Consider the following 23,724-nt stretch of genomic DNA (forward strand, 5'->3'; position numbering starts at 1 on the left):
ACTCCCACTCTTCCTCGTTCATGGATGTTGGCTTACCCTTCAATGGTAAGTGCAATTCTTTCCTAAACAAATAGTCTTCTATCTGCATCTTCCAGAAACCGAAATTGTTCCCGTTGAACATTTCGATTTTTGAGCTCTTTTCATTCAACATCTCGATTCACTAATCTAGAGATGGAATTAGCTCAAATGGATAGCACAGATGGATCTGGAATGATCGAAAACCCTAGAAATGATTCGAGTCACTCGAAAAATGGACCCAAAACAACCCCGAAAAGCTCAGTCAAAGTTTTCAATCAAACTTGGTCAAACCGATGACGTGGCGCTGACGTGGCACTGCGACGTGCTGCTAACGTGGCAGTGGGGTCTACTTGCTGGCGTGGGGGTGGGGTCCACCTGCGGACGTGTTAGTGGGACCCACTTGATGACATGGAGCCTCTACCACGTGGCACTCCTGCTGGCGCGTGCGCGTGACGTGGTGCTAAGGATAGACCCGGGTCAGGAACTGAATCTCGGGTTCATCCGGATCTGAGTCACCTGCAGGGTTGGGTCGGGTTCTCTTCGGGTCAGGTCGAGGCGGAACGGGAGAAGAAGACGCGTGCGGTGTGTGCAGCGCGTGAGGAGATTTTGGCCAGCGCATGGACGGTGCGTGAAGAAACGTCTTGCTCCGGCAAGGCGCGTGGGGGCGCGTGCAGGCTTGTCTGAACTCCGTTCGAACTCCGACGAGTACCCTTCTCTTCGTCTCGGCGAGAAGAATACAATGGTGGCCTCAAAACACACTTTCGATCTACTGGACAGAGCTCTGAATTTTAGGACACTTCTTATCTAGATTTTCTGCTCCAACCGGGCTCTGATACCACTTGTTAGGATCGGAGGACCCATGGGTGGGCTTGATACACATGGGTGAACACTAATTTGACTCAAAAGCTCAAGCTAATTGAGTCTTGGGTCCATCCTTGTATATAAGCACCCATCATTCACTTTAATTTTCCAATGTGGGACAAGCTCACAAGTGGAATTCTTAACAATCTCCCCCTCACTTGTGAGTTCCTGCTTCCCCTTGAATGGAAACCGTCTCCCTTTTGGGACAATTCTCCAACAGTTACTCAAGTGGGCCTTACCACTGGTGTCTTATGTGCGTTAGATTGCATTCCACGTGCCTCCAAACTAATCCTACCTCTCACATCTTGACCCTATTCGGATCCATCCACAGCTTAGATGATCCTTATTGGCCTCAGCCACACACTTGGTCCTCGAACTGTTAGCACAGTAGGAGAATTAGCTTCCCGTCTCGACTTTTACGATGTCGCTCACCATGAGTTACGAACCATCGGCTCTGATACCACTTGTTAGGACCCTGTGAGCATCTAGAAGAAAATGACACTAAGAATTTTACGTGGTTTGGTCAATAACGACCTACATCCACGGAGCACACACCAACTATTCAATAACTCACCGAAAAATGTTACAATTCTCTCTCTCTCTCTCTCTCTTCCTCCCTTCTTCCTCTCAGCTCTCTCTACACTCTCTGTGCTCTCTCTGCACTGCTGTGCTATTCTGAGCTATTGTGCTTCCATACAATATCTTCCACAGCCCTCCTTTTATAGTGGCTTGGAATAAATTACATTTAATATAAAAAATTAATCACAAATGAGAGTTACAATGGGGATGATAATGAAGAGATAATTCCACACGTTTTCTTGACTCAGCAACGCATCATCTCCAGCTGTCTCTAGCTTCATCTCTAACACCATTAGCCTTGTTATACTACCTAGCTTCTAATGTGTAAGATTTTATCATAAAAAATCTATCATTCATTATCACTATTTCTACAATACCATCTAGCCTTTATAGAGTCATGAATTGATGATGTGATGATGGAATACAAAGATCTAGGTAAACAAAGTAGTTGGATTTTACATTGATCCTAAAGAATTCTTTTTTCCTAGTTCCAGATCCTACTATTAGATTCAATGGGGAAAGAACCAAGTCTTAGTCTCCCCACACATCAAATAAGTTATGAACAATATTTATTGGCTCATTAATTCTTAAAACTTCTTTCCTTCTTTATCCAAAATGGCATAATATTCATAGCATCACCATTATCTACTAGTACCTTAGATAGGTCATCATTCAAAATGGGTGACAATATACAATGGCTTCAAATGTTGAGCCATTAACTCGACCATCTTGTATAAGATGATCATGGTCGAATCAACATAACACTTCCCTTCTTTGTTCTCCTATAAAACAACCAACTTTGGGGGTATGCTTTTCTACTTTTACCACTTCTCCATCTATGAAGCACATTGCCAGGAACAATGCCAAAGATATCAAGCAAGAAAAATGCCATGTTGATGCTTGTGGGAGGTGAAGTCCCATACCTAAGTGTTGACTTTGGTGTATTCCCAAGAAGGGGGAGGGGGTGAGTTGGGTATTTAAAATTTATTCCTAAGTTTTGCTAATTCAACAACAATATTTTACAACTTAGGGTCTTTTTATATACACATAAACTCAAATGCGCAGATAATATACGAAATCGAATATAACATAGACGTGTAGGAATATAAAGTGCTGGAAATATAAAGTACACACACGATATGTTATCGGGGTTCGGCCAATATTGCCTACGTCCCCGCCTTCGCTCACAAGCACAAGGATTCCACTAAAGGCTCACTTCAAAGGTGGAGTGACATTGTATACATTTAGGTCAATTCACGGGGTTGACCTCAACCTACAACCGCACCTTACCAGGATGGTGCACCTAACTTTGCAGTGGAAGAAGTTTCATGGGAGCTTGAGGAAGAAATACATCAGAAGTACCCACATTTGTTCAGTGGAGACCAGTAGTAGACAGAGGGAGAATTTTATGTTAAGCAGATAAAGTTTAATTTATTTTATGCTAAGCAGGATAATATATGTATAAGTGTTATTGTAGGTCATAGAATAGGTAGTGTTTTGGTTTTGGGAGAAAATTTTCTTTTATGTATATGTGATCTCCCAAAACCCTGATGTAACCACGCTATTTCTCTGCCACAAGTGAGGGTAAGTAATAAAATAAGATCCCATTTTCCTCGAAGGATGGTGTTCAATATAGATAGTAAATTTCGAGGATGAAATTTTATAAGGAGGGGAGAATGTAGAGACCTGAAGAATTATAATAATTAAATAATAAAAGGAGGAGAGAAAATGAATTTTAAAAGGGGTTTCAGTAGAGTCTCATCGACGAGTGCAAAGTGCTCATCGACGAGCAGGCCTCTTGGACTCGTCGACGAGGATGCGTGTCTCGTCGACGAGACATTACCGAGAGGACTGATTTCAGGGCTTAAAACTCATCGACGAGGAATAAGTGTTCGTCGACGAAATCCCTTCATGGGCTCATCGATGAGGTCTAGGAAGCAACATGGTGGAGAAGTTATTTATTTATTTTTTTATGATTCCACTTTGGAGAACAACTTTAGTGTTTGGTTATGGAAAATAGCTTTGCACAAGGTGTTTGGTGTTTAGTTATGGAGAGTAGCTTTGATCAACTTTTTATCTTCTATTTATACAATTAAAATGTTTGTAATGCAATCTCCTACCTATATATTCATCCATGTTATATTTGTACATCTTTAATATGTGTTATAATTCTTGAATTTGCATTCATATTCAAACAAACATGGCCATATAGTTGTCAACTTGAAAAACATATTGCTAACTTAGATAGTCAAGCATGGCTTACATTATCGCCAACTTCCACAAAATTCATTCCTACTGCATTTTCCAACTTACACAAACAAATATGGCTACATCATTGCCACCTTGCACAAAATATGACTTCCTTGCCAAGTTAACTTTGTTATTTTGTATTTTGTTTTTATTTTTATTTTTATTTTTATTTTTATTTTTTGCATAACAAAAATGGCCATATCATTGCTTCCAAAATATGCTATTACAACAAACAGAAAACACCACAATTACAATAAATTCCTATGGTCATATAACTATATGACATTACAAAAGAAAAGAAAAGAAAAGAAAAGCCACCACCATTATAACAAAAACCACCAACATTACATTAGATTACATTATAGTTCTACAACAACCAAATTCCAAATGCCCTTTCATAACCTTTATATCCTATTACATTGGCTATGCCAGAGATACCATCCTCAAATTCCTTTTAGATACCATCCTCATCCACCAAACCATTACACATGATATGAACACAAAAACCACCATCATCACACACAAGATCTCTACTCTAAACTTCTCCATTGCCAATTTCGTCTTATGTCTCTTCACTTTTTGGAGCAAGGCAAGAGTGACTTCTTCTGCTTTTCCTTCTAGAGCCAAATTGTTTCACCTAAAGACATCCTATTATACTACCTGCACAACACATATCAAAACAAAATTTATCAAATGGAGAAACAAAAGGCAATAAGAACATTGAAATTGCATAATGAGATTCATATTATCCCATAGTTTCTACATCTAGTAAATCTCTTCCCATGATAGTATTAGCCCTTGATATTTTTACAAAAGCTTTATTACCGTAGTAGCATATCGGAATGACAATATGCAATGAGTAGCTCTTGGTGTTTGAACTGTGCATATTGTTGCGACTGTTGTATCCTTCCTCTATCGACCTAGGGTTTCATTTTTCTGATGAAGAAAAATTGTAGGAAAATAAGAGGCTAAGAAGGTCAAGGAAGTCATCTAGGGTGCGAGAGGGTTTCACGCATCTAGGGTTTGTTTAAGTTAATGAACTTTCTCATTAAGTCCTCGTTTTGGTTACTCTCATTTCTAAAGGAGAGATTAAGTCAAGTGTCAGTGGATGCTATCTGGACAATGGTGGATGTTAATTGAGACATTAGTGAGGCATTCCATCTCGTCTCCCTAACCACTATTATTTTTTAGATGACATTGAATCAATTCAATAACTTAATGATTAAATTTATAAGAATTAAAGTATAATAACATAATTGGATCATGATTGTCTCTAATCTTGTAAAGATAAATACAATTATTAAATTATGTTAACAACATTTAAATACAACCTTTCTGGTCAAATTTTCCAATCCGCAAACGAGGGAATAATGCTAGCTTGGGAAAGCAGCACAGGAGGTTAACTGAATTACCCTGCAATGACCAAAATACCCAACAACGACGTGTCAATGTTCAATTGGTGAAACAAAAACGGATTTTCTCGTTTTTTTTTTTTTAAAAAAAAAAAAGAGAAAAAAGAGGACAAGGACGAAAAAACAGGTGGTGGGGCGACGGCATGCGTGCTGAAAGCAAGAGCAGCGACCATAATAGCAGTATAATACAGCCCGTTAGGCGGCTGGGCGTGCTAACCTCCCACTTCTCGCCGTATCATACTTCCATGGCTTCCGAGAAAGAGGCGGCTCTTGCAGCTGTTCCCTCCGATTCTCCGACAATGTAAGCTATTCCATCCCTCACTCCCGGGTTTCAGTTTATTTTTCTGAATAGATTAAAGAACAATCTGAGTTGACTATACATTTGACACTTCAAAAATCGATTGATCAGAGTGTTTGATGGCTTGATATGGAAGTTTAATGCTTTGTAGAAATTCAGATCTTGGTGAACAGTGACGGAATAATTGAAACGGTGGAAGGGTTAATTTGGGTTTTTTGACACTTGTTTAATTCTATTCTGTTTTCATTTTATAACGTGAAGCCTATCTGGTGCGGTGATTAATTCGTGCTGTTTTGGATAGAAAGTGTGGGTTTTGAGCTGTGCTGCTGTGTCGTTGTTGTCTAGATGTAGGGGAAACAAATTTTCAGTCGCTTGAATTTGAAGAGTGGTAATGCGATATCAAGTGGTTTTATTTATATGATAAGTGATTGAAGTTTGAAAGAATGTGCACTTCATGTGTTTATACTTGGTCATGGTCCTATTTGTGTGCGTTCCGACACATGTTGGAGGCTGGGTCTGCATCAGGTTATTTCAGCACAGGTTATTACTACTGAAAAAACATGTCTTGCTTATCCACTATATACATGTTTGCAAGTTAACTATATAATTCTTACCTGCATCTCGAAGTTGTCACTTCCCATAAATAGATACTTGTTTATAACTATTGGAAGGCTTAATTCAATGGCTTTGCTAGTGTTGAGACCTAGAACTTTATGTTTTTTTTGGAAGATGTTATATGTAGCATACATTGTAAGTGCAGTTTTATTGAAACCTATAACTTTAGCCATTAGACAGGGCCTGAAAATGCAGACTGAGAACTAGCCTGTCATTTCACTTCGTGCCACAATTTACTTATAAGAATGAGAGCAAATAGGTTTTTTACTTTGGACCTCAAAGGCCCTAGTACCTGTTTTTTTTTTTTTTGGGGGGGGTGGGGGGGGGGGGGGTTAAGAAATAAGCTCCATATATTACCCAAGCTGGAAAGTGGCAATTAAGCCTTACAACTAATCATTTTGGTTGCAACAGAAAAACTGCAGTTGCTAGTAAATGAAATAGCAGCCTAAATCGATGAAGATTCACTCCATTCTATCTCTGTCTATTTTTTTTTAGGAGTGCAGCTTCCCCAACTAGTAACTCAAATCCAAGGAGTCCCTAACAGCTAGCTTTGATACCCCTCCTACAGCCTTCCCTGCTATCTAATCAGAGTTTACAGTTTTTCCTTCAAATAATAGAGCATTTCTAGCTTTCCAGGAATCATATGAAGTAGCAGCCCAAATTAGCTTGCATACTTTCTCATGTTTTAAATTCCCCGTGGCAGAAATCCTCTTCAAATTATCTTGCCATTTTATCAAAGCACCCTGTATATTCAACTTTGAATCTGGCTTGTTATAGGCCGACGATAGGGTTGAGTATTCAAAATAAGTGGCCCCTTGTTTCAGAGCAAGAACGACATATTTTGCAGGTAAAATCTGTGCATCTGCCCAATGTTGCTATTCTGTCCAGGGTATTTAGCTTGTTCTGAATAGCTAGCCAAGCAACAAAACAGTGTTTTGGGATGCAGTGTCTTGTCTAGAGGGTTTTCTTTACTCTTATACTCTCCTAAGCTGAATGGAATGAAAAAGCTCTTGAAGGTGGCAAGTTCTTGTAAACTTTATTCTCACCTCCAATATTTGAAAAGAAGTTTGTAGTTGATTTGAAATCAGCTACTTTAGTTATTTCTTTCCTTGGCCAAGTCCATGATTCATCACCGATTATAGAAGCAGTCTCTGCATCGATTGGAACTCTGATTCCAACGGAAAATGTAAACCATAATGATCAATTAGAGGACTGTTCTGATGCTAGTAGTCATAGTAGTGATGAGAAGATTTTCCATCGCCAATTGTGCATTTTGTACTTGAATAAGCAAAGTATATTGCCTTGAGTATTCTTTTCCATGTCCAGAAACTCCCTGAAGTAGCTTTCACTGCCCATATGCTTTTACTTTTAAGATTATAAGTATGAAACCAAATCACCCACAAGAATTTCTTTGACGTGCAGATATGCCATAGAAGTTTATTTGCTGAATCCATACTCCACTCTGCAAGCATATTACACTCAACCTAGAAACCTAAATTGTTAGGTGTGGCTCCAAGAATATCTTTTGTTATTGTAAAAGGGGTTCTTGAAAGGAAGGAGAGTGTGTACTGTATAAGTTAATGGATGTTTTAGAGAAGGGTCAAAGAGGAGAACGGGACAGTCGCTGAGAGACTTGGGTGTGAATGGTGGCTAGTGAAGGGGTTTTGATTGTTGGAGAGATTCCTTAAGCTAGTGAGAATCCAAAAATTGAGAATTGAAGGTCTCCATTGAAGAATGATTTGGGAACTCCCTAAGCTAGTGGGACCAAGAGTTGTGTGTGTGTGAGAGAGATTGAAGGCCTCCTTTGAATATGATTGGCCATATCAATGCCAAGTTAGATCTCAACTAGTGAGAAAGTAATAAATTATTGCCCCAAGGAGTTGTGACATATAGTTAGGTCGAGTAAGAAGAAAAAAGGAATACATATTACAAACAACACATGATGGACGCCTCCCTTTAACAAACCCTGATTCATGCTCACCAAACCAAGACTTTGTAGGACACGTGACTAAGATTGGTAGAGAGACCTTGCTATGTGTCTCTATGTCCTCTAGCAAGAGTGCAAAAATGATAGCTAATGTTTCCATTGTGGTGGTTTGTTGTTGCTCTAGGGTGAGAATCACGTGCTCAAAGTGAAAGATGATCTAGGGTTTCAGACATGGCATTGTTGGGAGAAGACAATTCATGTGGCCCTGGTCTTGAAGCTACGTCTACTAGACTTGGCTAGGTATTATGTCCTTCTCATTTAATTTGATTTAGCTATTGAGCCATGTCAACTGAGGCCCATCAAGTGCAATGGGTGACACAACCCATCAGAAGATTGTAATATAGCCCAATAGCACTTGCATTAGAAAAAAGTTCTTGATTAGGGCCCATAGTGGAGAGGCCCAACCGCAACAAGTTCATAGATTAATCAGGGAGGAAAAAATAAAATTCTAGGCCCAAAAAGTAAGGTCTTTTTATTTCAGGGTTGCAATGCCATTGGGGTAGAAGAAAATTTTTGGGTTGGCTGTCTGCAACCAAGGCAACGTTCTCCTCCTACAATGGGTTGTTTTGTTAGAAGTTTTTCCTAACATTGTTATATCATCTAAGGGTTAGGGGAGTTTGAGGCAAAGGCTTTGGTAGATGGATTCCAATGCTAGGCCTTGTGGGTAAGGAAGTGGAGTTAGCATGATGATGATGGAGCAACAACAAGTGTAAATAGTCAATCTTAGTTGTTGGTAGATGTCCCTCAAGAAGACACACAAGCTAATAGTGGAGTTGGGAAGTTCCTATAGGGTTGTTTGTCTCGAGCTAGTCTGGTGTATCAAAGGGTAATGTTGAGATGTGCAAAATTCTAGAAGGAAAATGGCTTAACTCTAAGGTACATGCTACCAAATCCTTAAAGAGAAATACCGATGGTAGTTTTTCTTTGTGGAGAGCTTGATTGATTTTAGGGTTGGATCAAAGGTGAAGTCTAACAAGGGTGGTTTGTCATGGATAGATGAGAAATGGGGCAATCAGTTTGATGAGGAGAGTGAATTTGATTGTGAGTTTGCTTGTGTTGGATGCCAGTTCTTTGATTTCATGAGCTATATCAGCTTCCTCAAATTTCATGGATTGCGATTCCCATGCATTAGGAAGTTCCTCCTATTTTTGACAATCTTGGATTGTATAAAGATGATCATGAAACTGATTTCAGAAGGATGGTATTTTGCCCACTCTAGCTCCTTTTTTCTGGAAAGGAGGTTAATGGGCCCAAATATTTATGGATGAGATTGGTTTGAGTTTGTGGTTGTTTGATTTGTGGTGACACGAAGTTAGGCTGGAATTTGGCTAGTGCAAGATGAGAAATGGTCAATGTGCACTAGCCAAATTAAAGTGCTCTATAAATTATGAAGGAAAGGAGCTGGGTCTTTTTGATTTGTTTGTGTTAATTTTTTCCCTTTATTTTTTCTCTCTCTGCGTATTTTTTTGGTCTATACGGATTAGAATGTTGGGTGATGAAGAAACATAATATCCAAAAAGTAAAAGTTTCTGAGATGAGAATGCTTAGATGGATGAGTGGTATAACATTGAAAGATAAATTAAGGAATGAACATATTCGCGGTAAGTTTGGTGTAGCTCTTATAGAAGATAAGATAAGGGAGGGACGACTTAGATGGTATGGACACTTGCAACGTAGGTCGCATAGTGTACTAGTGAGGAAGAGTGAGTTAGTTACTGGGGGGGGGGGGGGAAGGGGTAGGGATAGACCTAAAATAACTTGGGAGGAGATAGTGAGTAAGGATTTAATATCCCTGAATCTGTCAAAAGAAATAGTCCATGATCGCATAAATTGACGGAAAATGATTCATATAGCCGACCCCACCTAGTGGGACTTAAGGCTTGGTTTTTTTGTTGTTGTTGTTGTTTGTATGTATATACACATTATATATACACACACACACACACACACACACATATACTCACTCTCAAATATATATTTATATATAGACACACTGTATATAGAAGATGAATATGGTGAATCATTTGATTGATGGACTGAAATATTCTTATCTTTTAAACGTAAGACAAAGCATTCCTAAAATGAATTAAATTCAACTAAAAAACTAGATAAAATTCTAGCATAATATTATAAATGATGATTTTTTATAGGAACTCACTATTGACTATTACGTCAAAAAAAAAAAAGTTATAAAGATTTCAGTTAACAAATTACAGTTTGCATAACTAATAAATGTGTCTATCAAAACTATTTGATCCTATTCATACTTCTCATTTATAACACTTAGGAATAGAAATTAAGTATTTTTTCAATTTTCTTTAGATAAAAAACAAAAACATACCCACAAACAAGCAAAACAAAAAGCTAGTATTTTTTTTTATTAAAAATGTACTATTTCTAAAGATTTTCAGTTAACAAATCACACACACACATACACACATAACTATAAAAAGGGAAAAAATTTATTATACTAGTACTTTACTGTGGTTAATTATATAAACTAAGCATTATTCCAATATTCTATAAATCAAAAGCATATTCACAAACATACAACACAAATAGTCAATATCTTTCCCAGACTAAAAAATAAATTTCACACAAATATTAAATTTCATCTTATTGATATAAAAAGGGAAATTTAATTATATATCGAAAGTTGCACATACAATGTAAATATTGCAAAATCTCCATTAAAATACAAAAATGTTGCGTGCTTTGTCATAAAACATCACTTTACACAATAAAATCATTGACTTTTTAAAGAGACCTTACACATGCACATCACATAAGAACCCATTGTATCTAAACATGTCTTTTAGAGCATTGTATCTATGGATCTATTCTAATAGTTCACTTGTGCAGATATTATTATACAATGACTCGCTCAAAAGTAACTTTTTTACATGTTTATTTATTTATTTTGTTAGAAAAATAAGTATATTAAGAAAGTAGAAAAGAGAAATTACAATCTAAGGGAGGACGAGAAATCCTCAAGAAAAAAAAAATCCAAATATAGAAAAAATAAAGCAAAGGAAAAGAGTAAAAGAACTGACAGAACCCAATTAAGAAAACCCCTCTTTAATCCCTTGCGATCATAATTAACAGAGACTGTAATTTTGCTTATTCCTGGCCGCCTTTGCCTTGCTAGCACCATCATCCAGAGAAACTTCATTTCCTCCAGGACCAAACAACCATAATCCCCCCTTGTCCAAAACTTGATACACCCTTCCGAATAATTTCCTCCATAGGAACAGGCAAAATCCCATTCGTACGCACTGATCTTTTGCCAGAATATTTTCCTCAAAAATAGGAATTCCCTGCAATCCCTCCGCCGGGGATGGTGACGCATATGATATATCTTCCAGTAAATCAGATGACTCAAGCATATACCTCTGTTATTCCTGTATTCATCCAATCATAGAATGTCATCACATGCAAACTTGCTAGCATATCTCCCCATTGCTTTTTCTTTTTACCTTTAATATCCTTTTCTTTTGAATGATTTTTTTGACCTTTAACATTCACTCCCTCTGCTGCCTGATGAAGATAAATCTTACTACCGCCACCCCTGTCCTTGATAATTCGCCCATCTCTACTTTGTTCCCCTACAGCATCAAGTTTAATTGGAACATCATCCTCATAACCTGCCTGAGCCTTCGTATCCTTAACCCTGTCTATAGTAGGCAAAGAATTCTCAGCCAATCACTCACCATGCTCACTTTTCTCACCCACTAAAGAAGCAGGAACATCATCTGGATTCCCAGATCTACCTCGGCCATTCCTGACTTTTATTGAGACATCTCTAGCAAGACCCGCAGAGTTATTAGCTTTAGCTTGTGAAGATGTAGCCACCTTCTTCTATGATTGCAGAGAAACTATTTTAGAAAAATTAGAAATTCCCTTTGTCTGTGAAGCTTGAGAGAGACTGCATCTACTACTCATCTGCAGATTTTATTCAACGTCTTGCTCATATTCTTGGCCTGATTATTGTGGGATTTATTGGGGCTTATATGGTTTGGGCCTGTATGCTCTGGGCTAGTTGAAGAATGCCCATTGTTCATAATATAGCCATTTTGAGTACCCAAAATATGGTCCAAATGAAAAGTAGTATTTAAAATACTCAGCCCATTTGAAGTCCACACCATTTCCATTTAACTCACCAGGCCAACTTTTTGCAAGGCCCAGTCTCTTCCTCTCCATCATCTTGTGGACATGCTCAGAAACCTTAGCTGCCTCTGTTGTGATAGCCGCCCCCCCCAAAGTTCCAAACACTAAAGATTTAATGGTAGATGATGCATAGCCAGGCATCCCGATCAGCATTGCACCCCCACAACTATCACAGATCTGATTCTTCCTTGCCGTCACAACCTTGCTCCATGATCAACCATTGTCTTGAACTCCCTCTGCGACCTTGCCTTTGTCAGAATTGATTGCCATCTAATGAAATTCCTAAGCCAACACACTGAAATCCTGCACAAACTCGCTTTTAGACCCATGGGGAACAAAAACTGAAAATCTTTTTCCTTTCCGTCCCAACTTGTGCCTCCAAAAAATTCCCATCTTAGTTGGGCGAATTGCCAGCCAATACTTGACTCTTCCAATCCTCGTGCTTGGATAACCCCTTCCCAATCTTTCAATGCCGACGGAGACCCCTCTTGGAGTCATTTCACTAACGACGAAGACAACCTCACCCATCAATTTCAATTTGAGTTTCGCTCGAGCACAAAAAGATTTCCAACAAAAACTCACCCTTTCACACTCTATCCAGTCTTGAATTGAAGGTTTTCGCTTTGATCTGGATTGGTTGATGTTTTACAAACCCCCTTAATGGCCTTTGATCGCCATAGCGGGAGGCTGAGGCTTTGATGAATGCAGGGAGGAAATAGGGAGAGGTTTCACAGGACATTTTTTTCATATTTCCTTATTGTAATCTATTCTAGGCTTCTTTTCTTTTTTTCTTTTTTGTTTTTGAAATTAGGTTTGCAATTTTTTTTTTAATGTTTATAAGATTTATCTCGTAAGATATATTTATATCTTCTATGTGACTTTTTTTTTTCTTTTGAATTTTAGTTTTAACTTTTATTAATAATGTAACTTTTTAATAAAGATATTATAAACATTAAATCAAAATAAGTATAATTATAATTAAATATTATTTAATTATTTAAAATGTATATAAATTAACATTAGATGATTACATCATAAGTTTATAGAAAAAGTAAGAATATAGATTTTTTTTAGGTAAACATGTGTTTGATTTTTAAATATTTTAATTTTAAAGGCGTAACTTTGATATTACATGTTACAAGGATCTTATTCAATTGTTGCAAAATTTCGTAGCATCAACATTTTTATACTTGCATTGTTGTTTTTAACATATTTGTAACACCGACACTTTGAATGCTTCTTTGACATGTCTCGTACATTTTATTGAATCGTTTACAATTTTTAAAAATTATTTTTAAAGTTTAATACTCCTTAGACACATTTCAGGGCATTCCTCAACATTCTACCAATACTTGTTTTTAACATGTTTTAGGCGCAATTTTGCACTGTAATATGATTTTAATTTATTTTATTTTTAAAACATGATAATTTCAAAAAAAAAAAAAAAAAAAAAAACTGACGACTGATCTGGAATTTCAAACTTATTAGCTTTTTCAATGGAAAAAGTATAATTATATATAAAAGTTTTACTTAATAAAAAAGAAAGTAGAAGATGTATTTACTATATTTTTTAGTGTTATAAAAATATTAAAACTTAGTATTTGTTATACATAATATATTGTTAGATTTAAATATAATATTACATAATTTTAATTAGTGTCTCCTTATCTTGTTTGTATGTTATATTTAAGAATTTTTATGTCTTTGTATCTGTCATAGCAATGTCTTTTGTCCATATTCATATTTCATAGTTATCAAAAATATAAGTTTCTATAAGTAATTTTGAGTCTTTTTATTTTATTTATAAACTTAATTATGACAGTGTATATTATTAATTTATTTTAAAAATATCTAAAAGTGTAATATTTATTATCTAAATATATTGCTCAAAATTATTCACTTACAATCATGTGCAACACGTGTGACATATTTACAAGTTACGAATTGTGTAAATCATTTTGGGGACAACAATATCCTTATATCTTTTAAAAGTGAGACAAAGTATTCTTAAAATAAATTAAATTCAACTAAAAATTTGAAAAAAAATTGTATTTTGAATGTTTGTTGTAGAGAGATAAGATTTGTATATAAAATTAAATTCATTTGATAAAAAAAACAAAGAAAAATGCTAAATAAAGAAGATTTATTCTGGAAAAAAAGTGTACAACAGGAAAACCCTTTTAGCATCTTTTAACAAATTTAAAGTGTAATAGCATTACAACGAGCTATAACCTGACTTATAAAAGACAAATCTTAAGAATAAAGTGATAGACCTAGAAATAATCTTTAGATAACAAAGGTCAAATTCTTTTGAAATTGGAATAAACTCAGGACTACTGAGTAAATAAAAAGTAGTTGCCGATTAGCACACTAAGCATTTGGCTAAAGAATAAAATAAAAGTTAAAACATTTAAAATGCATAGTAAAGAAAGCTTATCTTTAAAAAAATATAGAATAGTAATACTCTGACAAATTCTAAAATTATTGTGAAGTTTCTAATATCATTAATATAAATAATAATCTAACTTGTCAAGGATATATTAGAAATAAAATTATAAACCCAAAAGAACACTCCAAATGACAAAAATCAAATTAATTTGAAATTTGATGTACAAGAGAAGACGGCATGATGTCCTCAAAAACTGGTAGAACTACAAACTGAAAGATTACAATAGAGCTGTCTGGCAATCCTTTTGAATAGCGATAAGCCCCAAATCGAAAGAGTGGACCTAAAAAGAAGCCAAGAACACTACTGTTATCCCATAAGAAACAGGGACAATTTGTGCAGCTCTTAAATATTCTTGCATTTCTCTCGATCCAAAGAGTCCATGAGATAGCGAATACAACACCACTTTATTTAACACTGCCATCTCCTCTTGAGATACAACCCTGACACCTATCTTGCCACCTTACAATGCACAAACATGTGAACTTTAATTTTGTTGAACTTGTGGGACTCAACACAGATGTTAGGACTGAGATTTGTAGCACCTGGTCACTTGAAGCAAGTCTTATGTGTTAGTCTTATTCAAAATCATAGGCTAGAGTCGCTAGACAAAGGTTTGAATCTTCCAAAGGCCCTTAGCCTTCCAATTGATGTGGCTCCAAGGGACAAAAGGTTAGGAGAATGGGATTTTTGAAAGATGTTATAAAGAAGATTTTGAAGGGAATAGCCCTGAAGAATCACCCTCCCACATTCTCTCGTCCTCTTTATTGGAAGAAACAAAGTAGTCCAATATAGAAAGTAAGGTGGCAAGCTGATCGATCTCTTTTTCATTGATATTCTTGAAAAAATGGAAATCCATGAAAAAAATGTCTTCTCAAAAGAAATGAACGAGTTGATAGGTGCATTGTGGAAAGAAGAATGCTTAAACAAACAAGCCACCTTCAACTCCAAAGAGGTCTCATTTGCCCAAACATCCTCTTAGAAGCGAAACCTTATTGCCATTTCCCACTTTGAAGCAGATGAGAGGGAACAATAGACTTGGCCACCATGCAAATTTCTGGGGGCATGCATGAGAAATAATGCCACTTCCCCTTGTCTTCCACCCTTTATAGTGAAGCTCAAATTTACTTTTAATCACCTGCCATATGGAGTTGACATCCAGTGGAAACCTCCACAACCATTTATGAATCGTTGAGATGCTTTTGAATACCACATTGCTAAGTCCTAGGCCCCTTCAAATTTGGGTCTACTTACAACCTCCCAACTAATTTCAGTAATATATGAAATGTAATTTTAGGAATGTAAGGAGTAGCTACAGTGAGAAGATTAAACTTAATAATCAAGAGATTAATAGCACTAATAAATTTAGATATCTTGGATCTATCATGCAAGCTGAAGGGGAAATTGAAGGAGATGTAGTGCAGAGAATTAAAGCAGGTTCGGTAAATTGGAGGAGTGCGTTAGGTGTGTTGTGTGATCGTAGAATATCCTTAAAATCAAAAGGAAAGTTTTATAAGACGGCTATAAGGCTAGTTATGCTTTATGATTTAGAATGTTGGGCAATTAAGAAGCAACATGTACAAAAAATAGAAGTTGCTGAGATGCGAATGTTAAGGTGGATGAGTGGTTTGGCATTAAAAGATAAAATAAGAAATGAGCATATATGCTATAATTTAGGCATAGCATCAGTTGAAAACAAGATAAGGGAGGGACGACTTAGATGGTTTGGTCATTTGAAACACAGACCTAGTAGAGCACCTGTGAGGAGGAATGAGTTAGTTATTGTTTCTAGCATGAAAAAGGGTAGGGGTAGACCTAAAATAACTTGGAATGAGGTTGTGAGGAAGGATTTAATAGCCCTTAATCTAATAGAAGAAAACACTCTTGATCGGGTGAATTGGTTGAGAAGGATTTATGTAGCCGACGCCACCTAGTGGGACTTAAGGCTTGTTGTTGTTATTGTTGTTTACAACCTCCCAACTAACTAAATACTCTCTCTTACCCTCCCCAGATCTTGACTAAAGGAAATCTTGCATGAACCTCTCTAAGTCCTAGCTACTTTCATGGGCACACTAGGGGGGGAGGGGAGGAGAGGAAATGAATAGGTATGGTTGACAGAGAGGCACTAATAAGTGTGACACAACCTATAAGAGGCAAGTACGCCCTCTTCTAGGCTGCCAGTATCCTATCCATCTTCTAAATAATAAGGTCCCAAAGGTTACAGAATTTGGATTTTTGTCGAGCATGAGACCAAGGTAAGATAGTGGGCACTCAAGGGAAATACAGCCACCTAAGTTCTAAACTTCTTTAAGTCCCTAACACCAAAATTCACGTTAGCCACCCCAATCTTGGACAAGTTTTTCTTTAAGCCCAATATCTTCTCAAAGATTTTAAGCAAGATAATAACCTTATGGAATCTCACAAGATTGTTCTAAAAAGTTAGCATTGTATCATTGGCATATTGAAAATGAGATTCATATAGGTCCACTTCCTTGCTTCCCATGTGAAAGGCCATTGATCGCAATCATGTGCATGAAAAAGCAACCTACTCAAGGTATCCACCACCAAGGTAAATAGGAAAGGAGACAATGTTCCCCTTGCCTTAGCCCTCGAGATGCGTTGAACCACTTTCTCGTATTAGTTATTACCATTGTCAATAAGTGAAAAGAAGGTCAAGATTAGGTACTCTGATCAAATTCTTCCACACCTCACCAAAACCTTTGCTACTTATAATTGTATCTAAGAAGCCCTAGGACACCATGACAGGCTTTCTCAACCAATTTAAATAGAAGTACCCTCCTTCCCCTCCTCCTTATATGCTCCCCCACTTCATTAGCCACAATCATTGTGTCTAAAATTTGTTTGACTCAGATAAATGGAGATTGTGTCATGGTAACTTGTATACCCCAAAACTGCTAGAAATCTTTTAAAGACCTTGGAGAGGATTTTGTAAAGACTAGTGACTAGACTATAAGGCCTAAAGTCCCTCAATCTCAAGGATTGTTGGGGATAAAGGTAATAAATGTTGACTTCATGTGGATGTTCACCACCCCATTGTGATGAAATTCTTGGAAAACTTTAGGAAGTCATCTTTCAAGACCTCCAAGTTCTATTGAAAGAAATCTTTAGTAAAACTGTCCAGGACGGGAGCCTTATCTTTGCCAAATTCAAATGCCATTAATCTTTTTTAAATTTCTTTCGCCTTCAATGGTCTCTTGAGTCACTGAAGCAGAATTTACCTTAATGTGGTTCCAATCAAGACCCTTCACCATGAATCTGTTCATGGACTCCTTAATAAACAATTGTTTATGAAAATTAGTAACCTTATTCTAGATATGAGATTGCCCCCACACCACATTCCTTGGGTCTACTTCCAACACCTTGATTTAGCCTTTCTTCCTTCTCCCACAAGCCACCATATGGAAGTATTTGAAGTTGCAATCCCCTTTCTTGATCCACTTTAGCCTCATTTTCTAACACACTCATGTCCTCCTTGAAGATGAGATTTTCCGACATGTTACAAAGAGAAGACCTCATAGCCCTATCCTCTAGCGTATCCAAGCTAGCAATTTCAAAAAAGATATTGTTTTGCCTCTTTGATGTTTCCTAAGATCACTTTATTCCAATTTTCAACTTCCACTTCATGTGTTTAAGTTTTTTCATTATCTTAAAACCATCCCAGAGACTGTTAATTGAAATTAAGTAGATAGAGAGTAATACTTAAAAAGATTTTAGTTATTAAATCACAATTTATTATATAAATATTTAAACATTTAATTACTAATACAGAGTGGAATTGCTTGTAATATGCAAATTAGACATTATTTCCATATTTGTAGAGCAAAAGAATTGACTCACAAACAGGCAACAAAAAAGTTAATATTGTTCCTGTAAAAAGTTGAAATTTATGCAAAAATTTTAGTTTCATTTTATCTATCTCAAAAGTTAAAAATTAGTACTCATTTTCAAAACTTCACATGCAGTATGCCTGTATTTTATAAAATTAAATGACTAAAAATTTTCGTAAAAAGACAAATACATTAAATGCTTCATTAAAAAAAAAAAAGAAGAAAAGAACTTTAAAACAATAATAACGTTAATGTTTTTTTTTTTATAAAAAAAAAAAATACCTTAGGCATGCCTATTACATAACAACCTGTTATGTTTACATATATATTTTAAAAGATTATATTTACATATCTACTGAGGGAGAGCCTTGACTCAATGGTAAGGATTGATCCAGACCTGAAGGTTAGAGATTCATGCAGGGAAATAGTCTACCTAAGTATGAAGGTAAAATTGTGTACGTCATGCTTTCCATAGATCCCTTAAGGTGTACGAGACTTGTGCAGTGTGCACTAGGTGTTAAGAGTAGTGTTTGCATACCTATTCTATTAACGTACCTAGTACACATGCACTCAACATCATAATGGCCTAATACTAACGTTATTGGACTTTTTTCAGTGCCATAAGATTGTGTCATATGATCTTTTCATCTATATAATATATCACTTTTTCCTTTTAAATATAAAATTTAAGTAGAAAGGAATCTATAGGTAGATATACTATAAGTATGAAATCAAGATAAGTATAATTACAACACAATATTATCAATTGGTTAAAAATATATAAACTATGATTAGATTTAACTTTTTCTTTAAATTTAGGTAACACATTGTTCTTATATTTTGATTTAAAAAGTATAATTTTAGTCTTATATGTTGCGAGTACAATATATTTTGGTTGCTGAAAAACTCTGTAGCTTTGTCACTTCAATAGTACTACCATAATCATATCATATTTATAACACCGAAACTCTTTGGATGTTTGTCTAGCATGCATCCAACATTTCATAAACACGTCCATAATTTTAGAAATGTATTTTTCGAGTCAGACACTTCTTAAAAACTTTTGAGGCACTTCTTAGACACTCTAGTACCTTTTTAATTGTGATATGACTTTATTTATAAAGATCATGCTGAAGAAAAATTTAAAAAACACTACAACTCAGATTCTTTTTAAAGACCGATAAATTCCTTTGGTTATGCCCCATTTAGTTTCAGCATCTGCAATGAGCCAACTTGATGAAACTTTGCATTAAACTATCTTTTAAGCATCAATCAGTGGAAGCGTGAGAGTTCTCTTCCGTTATAGGTGTTTATGTATTTCATTTCAAACATGAACTTATTGACAAATCTTAGTTGATTGTTATCATTAAATAAAATTTGATGAGGGAATCTTATTGATGCCCAGAGCAAAGGTTCGAGTGTAGTTTTACATATTTTATGAAACTAAAGTTTTGGTTAAACTTTACAGAAGTTCATGTGTAGGCTTCTGCATTTTTTTTTTAATTGCTGTCAAGGATGTTAGTGTTGAATTTTTTAGTTTGAAATTTTTTTTCTTAACATGCTGATTGGATATATTATTTAATGTGCAGATTCGACAAAATCATTAATAAGGAAATCCCATCTAAAGTGGTTTATGAGGATGATAAGGTACTGCTCTACTCTTTATGTTATGGTCGAGACAGTTTTTTAATTGAGAATTTAATTTAGTCCATCATCCATTGCAAATGGACTTCAAAATTATTATAGCAATTTCATTGTTGGGCTTTGCTTTATTGATGGCACAGTTCTGATTGAATAAATTGCTTTTGACCCTTATTTTGTTAACTTCATTTTTCTGCCCTCTAAACATGTATACTTAACTCCATCTATGATATTTCTTTGATGTGTTGAATCTGTTTTCTTTTGGTGACCTTATTTTATAAAATCTTGCACAAGTTTTTGTGCTGTTAATGATCATACTTTGGATAGCATGAATCTTTTTTGTTTTACAAATATAATGCGATTCACATCCCTTTTAAAAGCTGTTAATGCTCTTATGTGCCTACCTGTCTTTTGGGCAGCTAAGAAAATGAACTCTCTCTCTCTCTCTCTCTCTCTCTCTCCCCTTTTTAGTTTTTTCCTTTGTATTCTTTAGACCTTTACAACCCTTTTGGTTGGGGAAAAGTTGAGAGAAAAGAAGAGGAAAGAATGGATTTCTCTTCACTTTTTCTCTTTTGGTTGAAAGGAAAGAATGGATTCCTCTTCACTTTTTCTCTTTTGGTTGATATCAAAAGTTCAAATTTTAAATTAGAATATTGTAAATAAAATTTATCAATGGCAAGTATGTTATTAGGTGATATAACTATAAAACACTGTATCTATAAAAAAACCACCATAATAACATATTCAATTAATATAAATGAAATTCATAAACTGGTTAAATACTAATTCTAATGCAAACACAGCTAATTTTTTGACATAAAAAGTTAAATAAAATGTTATAGTTAATATTTAAATTCACTTCTGCATAAATTCTTGAAGCTATTATTCCTGTCCTTAGTGTAATTAAAAGTTTTAAGTGTCATTCTTATCATTGATATCGTTCCTATTATTCCTATTTTATTTTCAACTAAAAAGAAAATGATTTATTAAGATGAAAATGTCAGTTTGGAAGATTATGAATCTCAAATTTTGATTTCTATGAAATTTTGTTCCATAAACTTTTACAAATTTCAACAATTTTAATATTTCAATAAATTATGTATGATTTGTCGAAATTTTGATGGAAAATTGTAAGATGGAATTTATTGCCAGATTTCAAAGGTGATGAAAAGTGGAAATTTCAATGAAAATTTCTACAATTTTGTGGAAATTTTAAACCATGGTTGACATGGGTGGATAGGAGAAGAGAACTGGGGATAAAAATGAAGGAAAAAGGCCACTTTTTTTTTTTTTAAAATAATTTTTTATTTTTCCTCTCCAAATTGGAGAGAAACTACTCAGAAAGATTGAAACACCGTTAGACAATATTAAAACCCTTGTAGACAATCAATTCACTGCAAATGGGTGAGAATTCTCATGCTTGATTTATGCAATGTTGGGATTTGTGGGGTTGTTTCTGAGGATGTTGTGAAGTAAGTAAAAGCTTGGAAATATTGAAGAAAGGATAAGGATTTTTGGGACGCAGCCTGTACTCTCTCTCTTATTGAAGCAAATAGAGTGGTGAGGAATTAGTATATCTACTATTCTATTTTCATCTATGCTCTTCTCTTCTCTTCAATAAGTTTCTTCCCCATCTCTCTGCTTCTCTACAACCAAGTGTTATTTTCAGTTAGTTGTTGCTAATTGAATGGAAATTTATGAATGTTAGGTCACATGACTTGACAATTAAAACATTAATATTTTCTTAGAAAAAGAGAAATCCTTTCTGTTTTTGAAAAAGGCATTTTTTTGTACTTTATTTGGTTGGTGGCATTTTGGTGCACTTAAAATCTGGTGGTGTATTTTGACAATTATTTATTTATTTTGGATGTTCATTATCAAGATAAAAAAAGTGAGTATTTATAAGTGCTTATAAATTATAATCTGTCTTTTTGAAAAAAAAACATAATTACAATGAAATGTAGATAAGAAATCCCCTAAAAAAAGTGCAAAATAAAAAATAGACTAAAAACTAACAAATTACATCAAAGCTGCTATCCAATTCCCTTGAATGTCAGACAACAAAAAAACCCCCAAAAATCCCAAAAGAATGAGCCCAAAAAGAAGCAAGAAAAATAATTGTCTGCAATTTTGGAGAAGTCTTTTGATCTTGAAAAACCTGTAGCATTCCTTTCCAGCCAAAGCGACCACATGATTGTAAAAAAAGCCAGTCTCAAAATATCCTCTCTCTCTCCTTCCCGAAACCCCACAAGTAATTGTCTCCCAAAGCAATCTTGGAGAAGTCTTTTGATCTTTTAAAACTAGCATTTCTGTCCAGCCAAAGCGACCACAAGATTGTAAAAAAAAACCAGTCCCAAAATATCCTCTCTCTCCTCCTTCACGAAACCCCACTACTTCACTTTCAAAAAAAATCCTAAATTGTAGCTGGAGCCATTCGATACTCACCAGAGTATGAGAACAAATTATTCCACGTGCATTGTGCTTCGTTACACTGAATGAACAAATGACTAATAGTCTCATTAGACTCATTGCACAACATGCAAATGTTTGGACTAAGGGCTTTGTAAGGCCTCCTTTTTTGTAGCATATCATTTGTGTTGATCTTGTAAAACAGTTAAGGTCCAAATGAAGGCCTGGATTTTAAAAGGAATCTTTGCTTTCCAAACAGCTTTATGTAAGAGGAAAGGGCCAGGATTTGTGGACTTTATAAGATTGGAAAATAAGACTTTGAAGAGAATGACCCTGAAGCATCCCCAGTCCAAAGCCTCGTATTCCCCTGCGAATTTGCCATGATAGAATCCAACACACCCAATAAAAGAGTTAACTCACCAACCTCTCTTTCATTTAGATTAACTAACCAATCTCTCTTTCATTGAGGCTTCTGAAGAAATGAAAATCCCAAGAAAGAGAGCCCCCTCAAAAGAATAGAAAGCTGAAATTGTTGCATTGTGGACAGTGGAAAGTCTAAGCAGATGCGGCACCAGCAGCTCCATCGAAGACTCACCAACCCAAATGTCCTCCCAAAATTGAATCTTTAATAGATTTGTTTTGTAATCTAAAAAAAATCTATCTTTTTGATTTTTTTTTTTGGTTTTGAGCAATTTGATAGTTTGTGTTTTATCTTCTTTCTTGAAGTAGTTAATTGTTAGTGTACTTTGTCATGTTATTAGTAATAATATTCTACTTGAATTAGCATTTTGGATTTGCCACTTATTTTCAAGTGTTTTTTTCATCCTTCTTTCTTTTGATAGGTGCTTGCTTTTAGGGACATTGCTCCCCAAGCTCCTACACACATTCTACTTATTCCAAAGGTTAAGGATGGTTTAACTGGACTCTCCAAGGTATTGTCCAATAGTATGTTTTATTTTATCTCTTTGTTTTATTTTATCTCTTTATACTGATTTTGATGCTTTTGGCACATAATAGCCCTAACATGGTGGAATGTTAAATGAACATCGACAAAGATGCTCTTGTCCAAAAGCTTTGGGATCCTTTTCATTCAGATACAAAAGATGATGCTTAATATCAATTAGGGCCATGTTGGCGAGGGTGTGGTTTTAGAATTTGACTGTGTCAGATATTCTGAAGTCAAGACATGTTTA

The 23,724-nt window shown here is 35.4% G+C and overlaps 1 protein-coding gene across 1 annotated transcript in view; it reads left to right on the forward strand.

Annotated features, from left to right (window-relative positions):
* The first annotated feature begins 5,094 nt into the window (after window positions 1-5,094).
* LOC131145205 (14 kDa zinc-binding protein) overlaps window positions 5,095-23,724 on the forward strand; it is a 39,906-nt gene continuing 21,276 nt past the window's right edge. The window contains exons 1-3 of the mRNA XM_058094350.1: window positions 5,095-5,421; window positions 20,071-20,128; window positions 23,374-23,463. Of these exons, the coding sequence (XP_057950333.1) occupies window positions 5,264-5,421; window positions 20,071-20,128; window positions 23,374-23,463 (306 nt within the window). The 5' untranslated portion in view covers window positions 5,095-5,263. The remainder of the gene's footprint in view (window positions 5,422-20,070; window positions 20,129-23,373; window positions 23,464-23,724) is intronic.

Source organism: Malania oleifera, chromosome 12 (genome assembly GCF_029873635.1).
Source record: "Malania oleifera isolate guangnan ecotype guangnan chromosome 12, ASM2987363v1, whole genome shotgun sequence".
Taxonomy (NCBI): Eukaryota; Viridiplantae; Streptophyta; class Magnoliopsida; order Santalales; family Ximeniaceae; genus Malania; species Malania oleifera.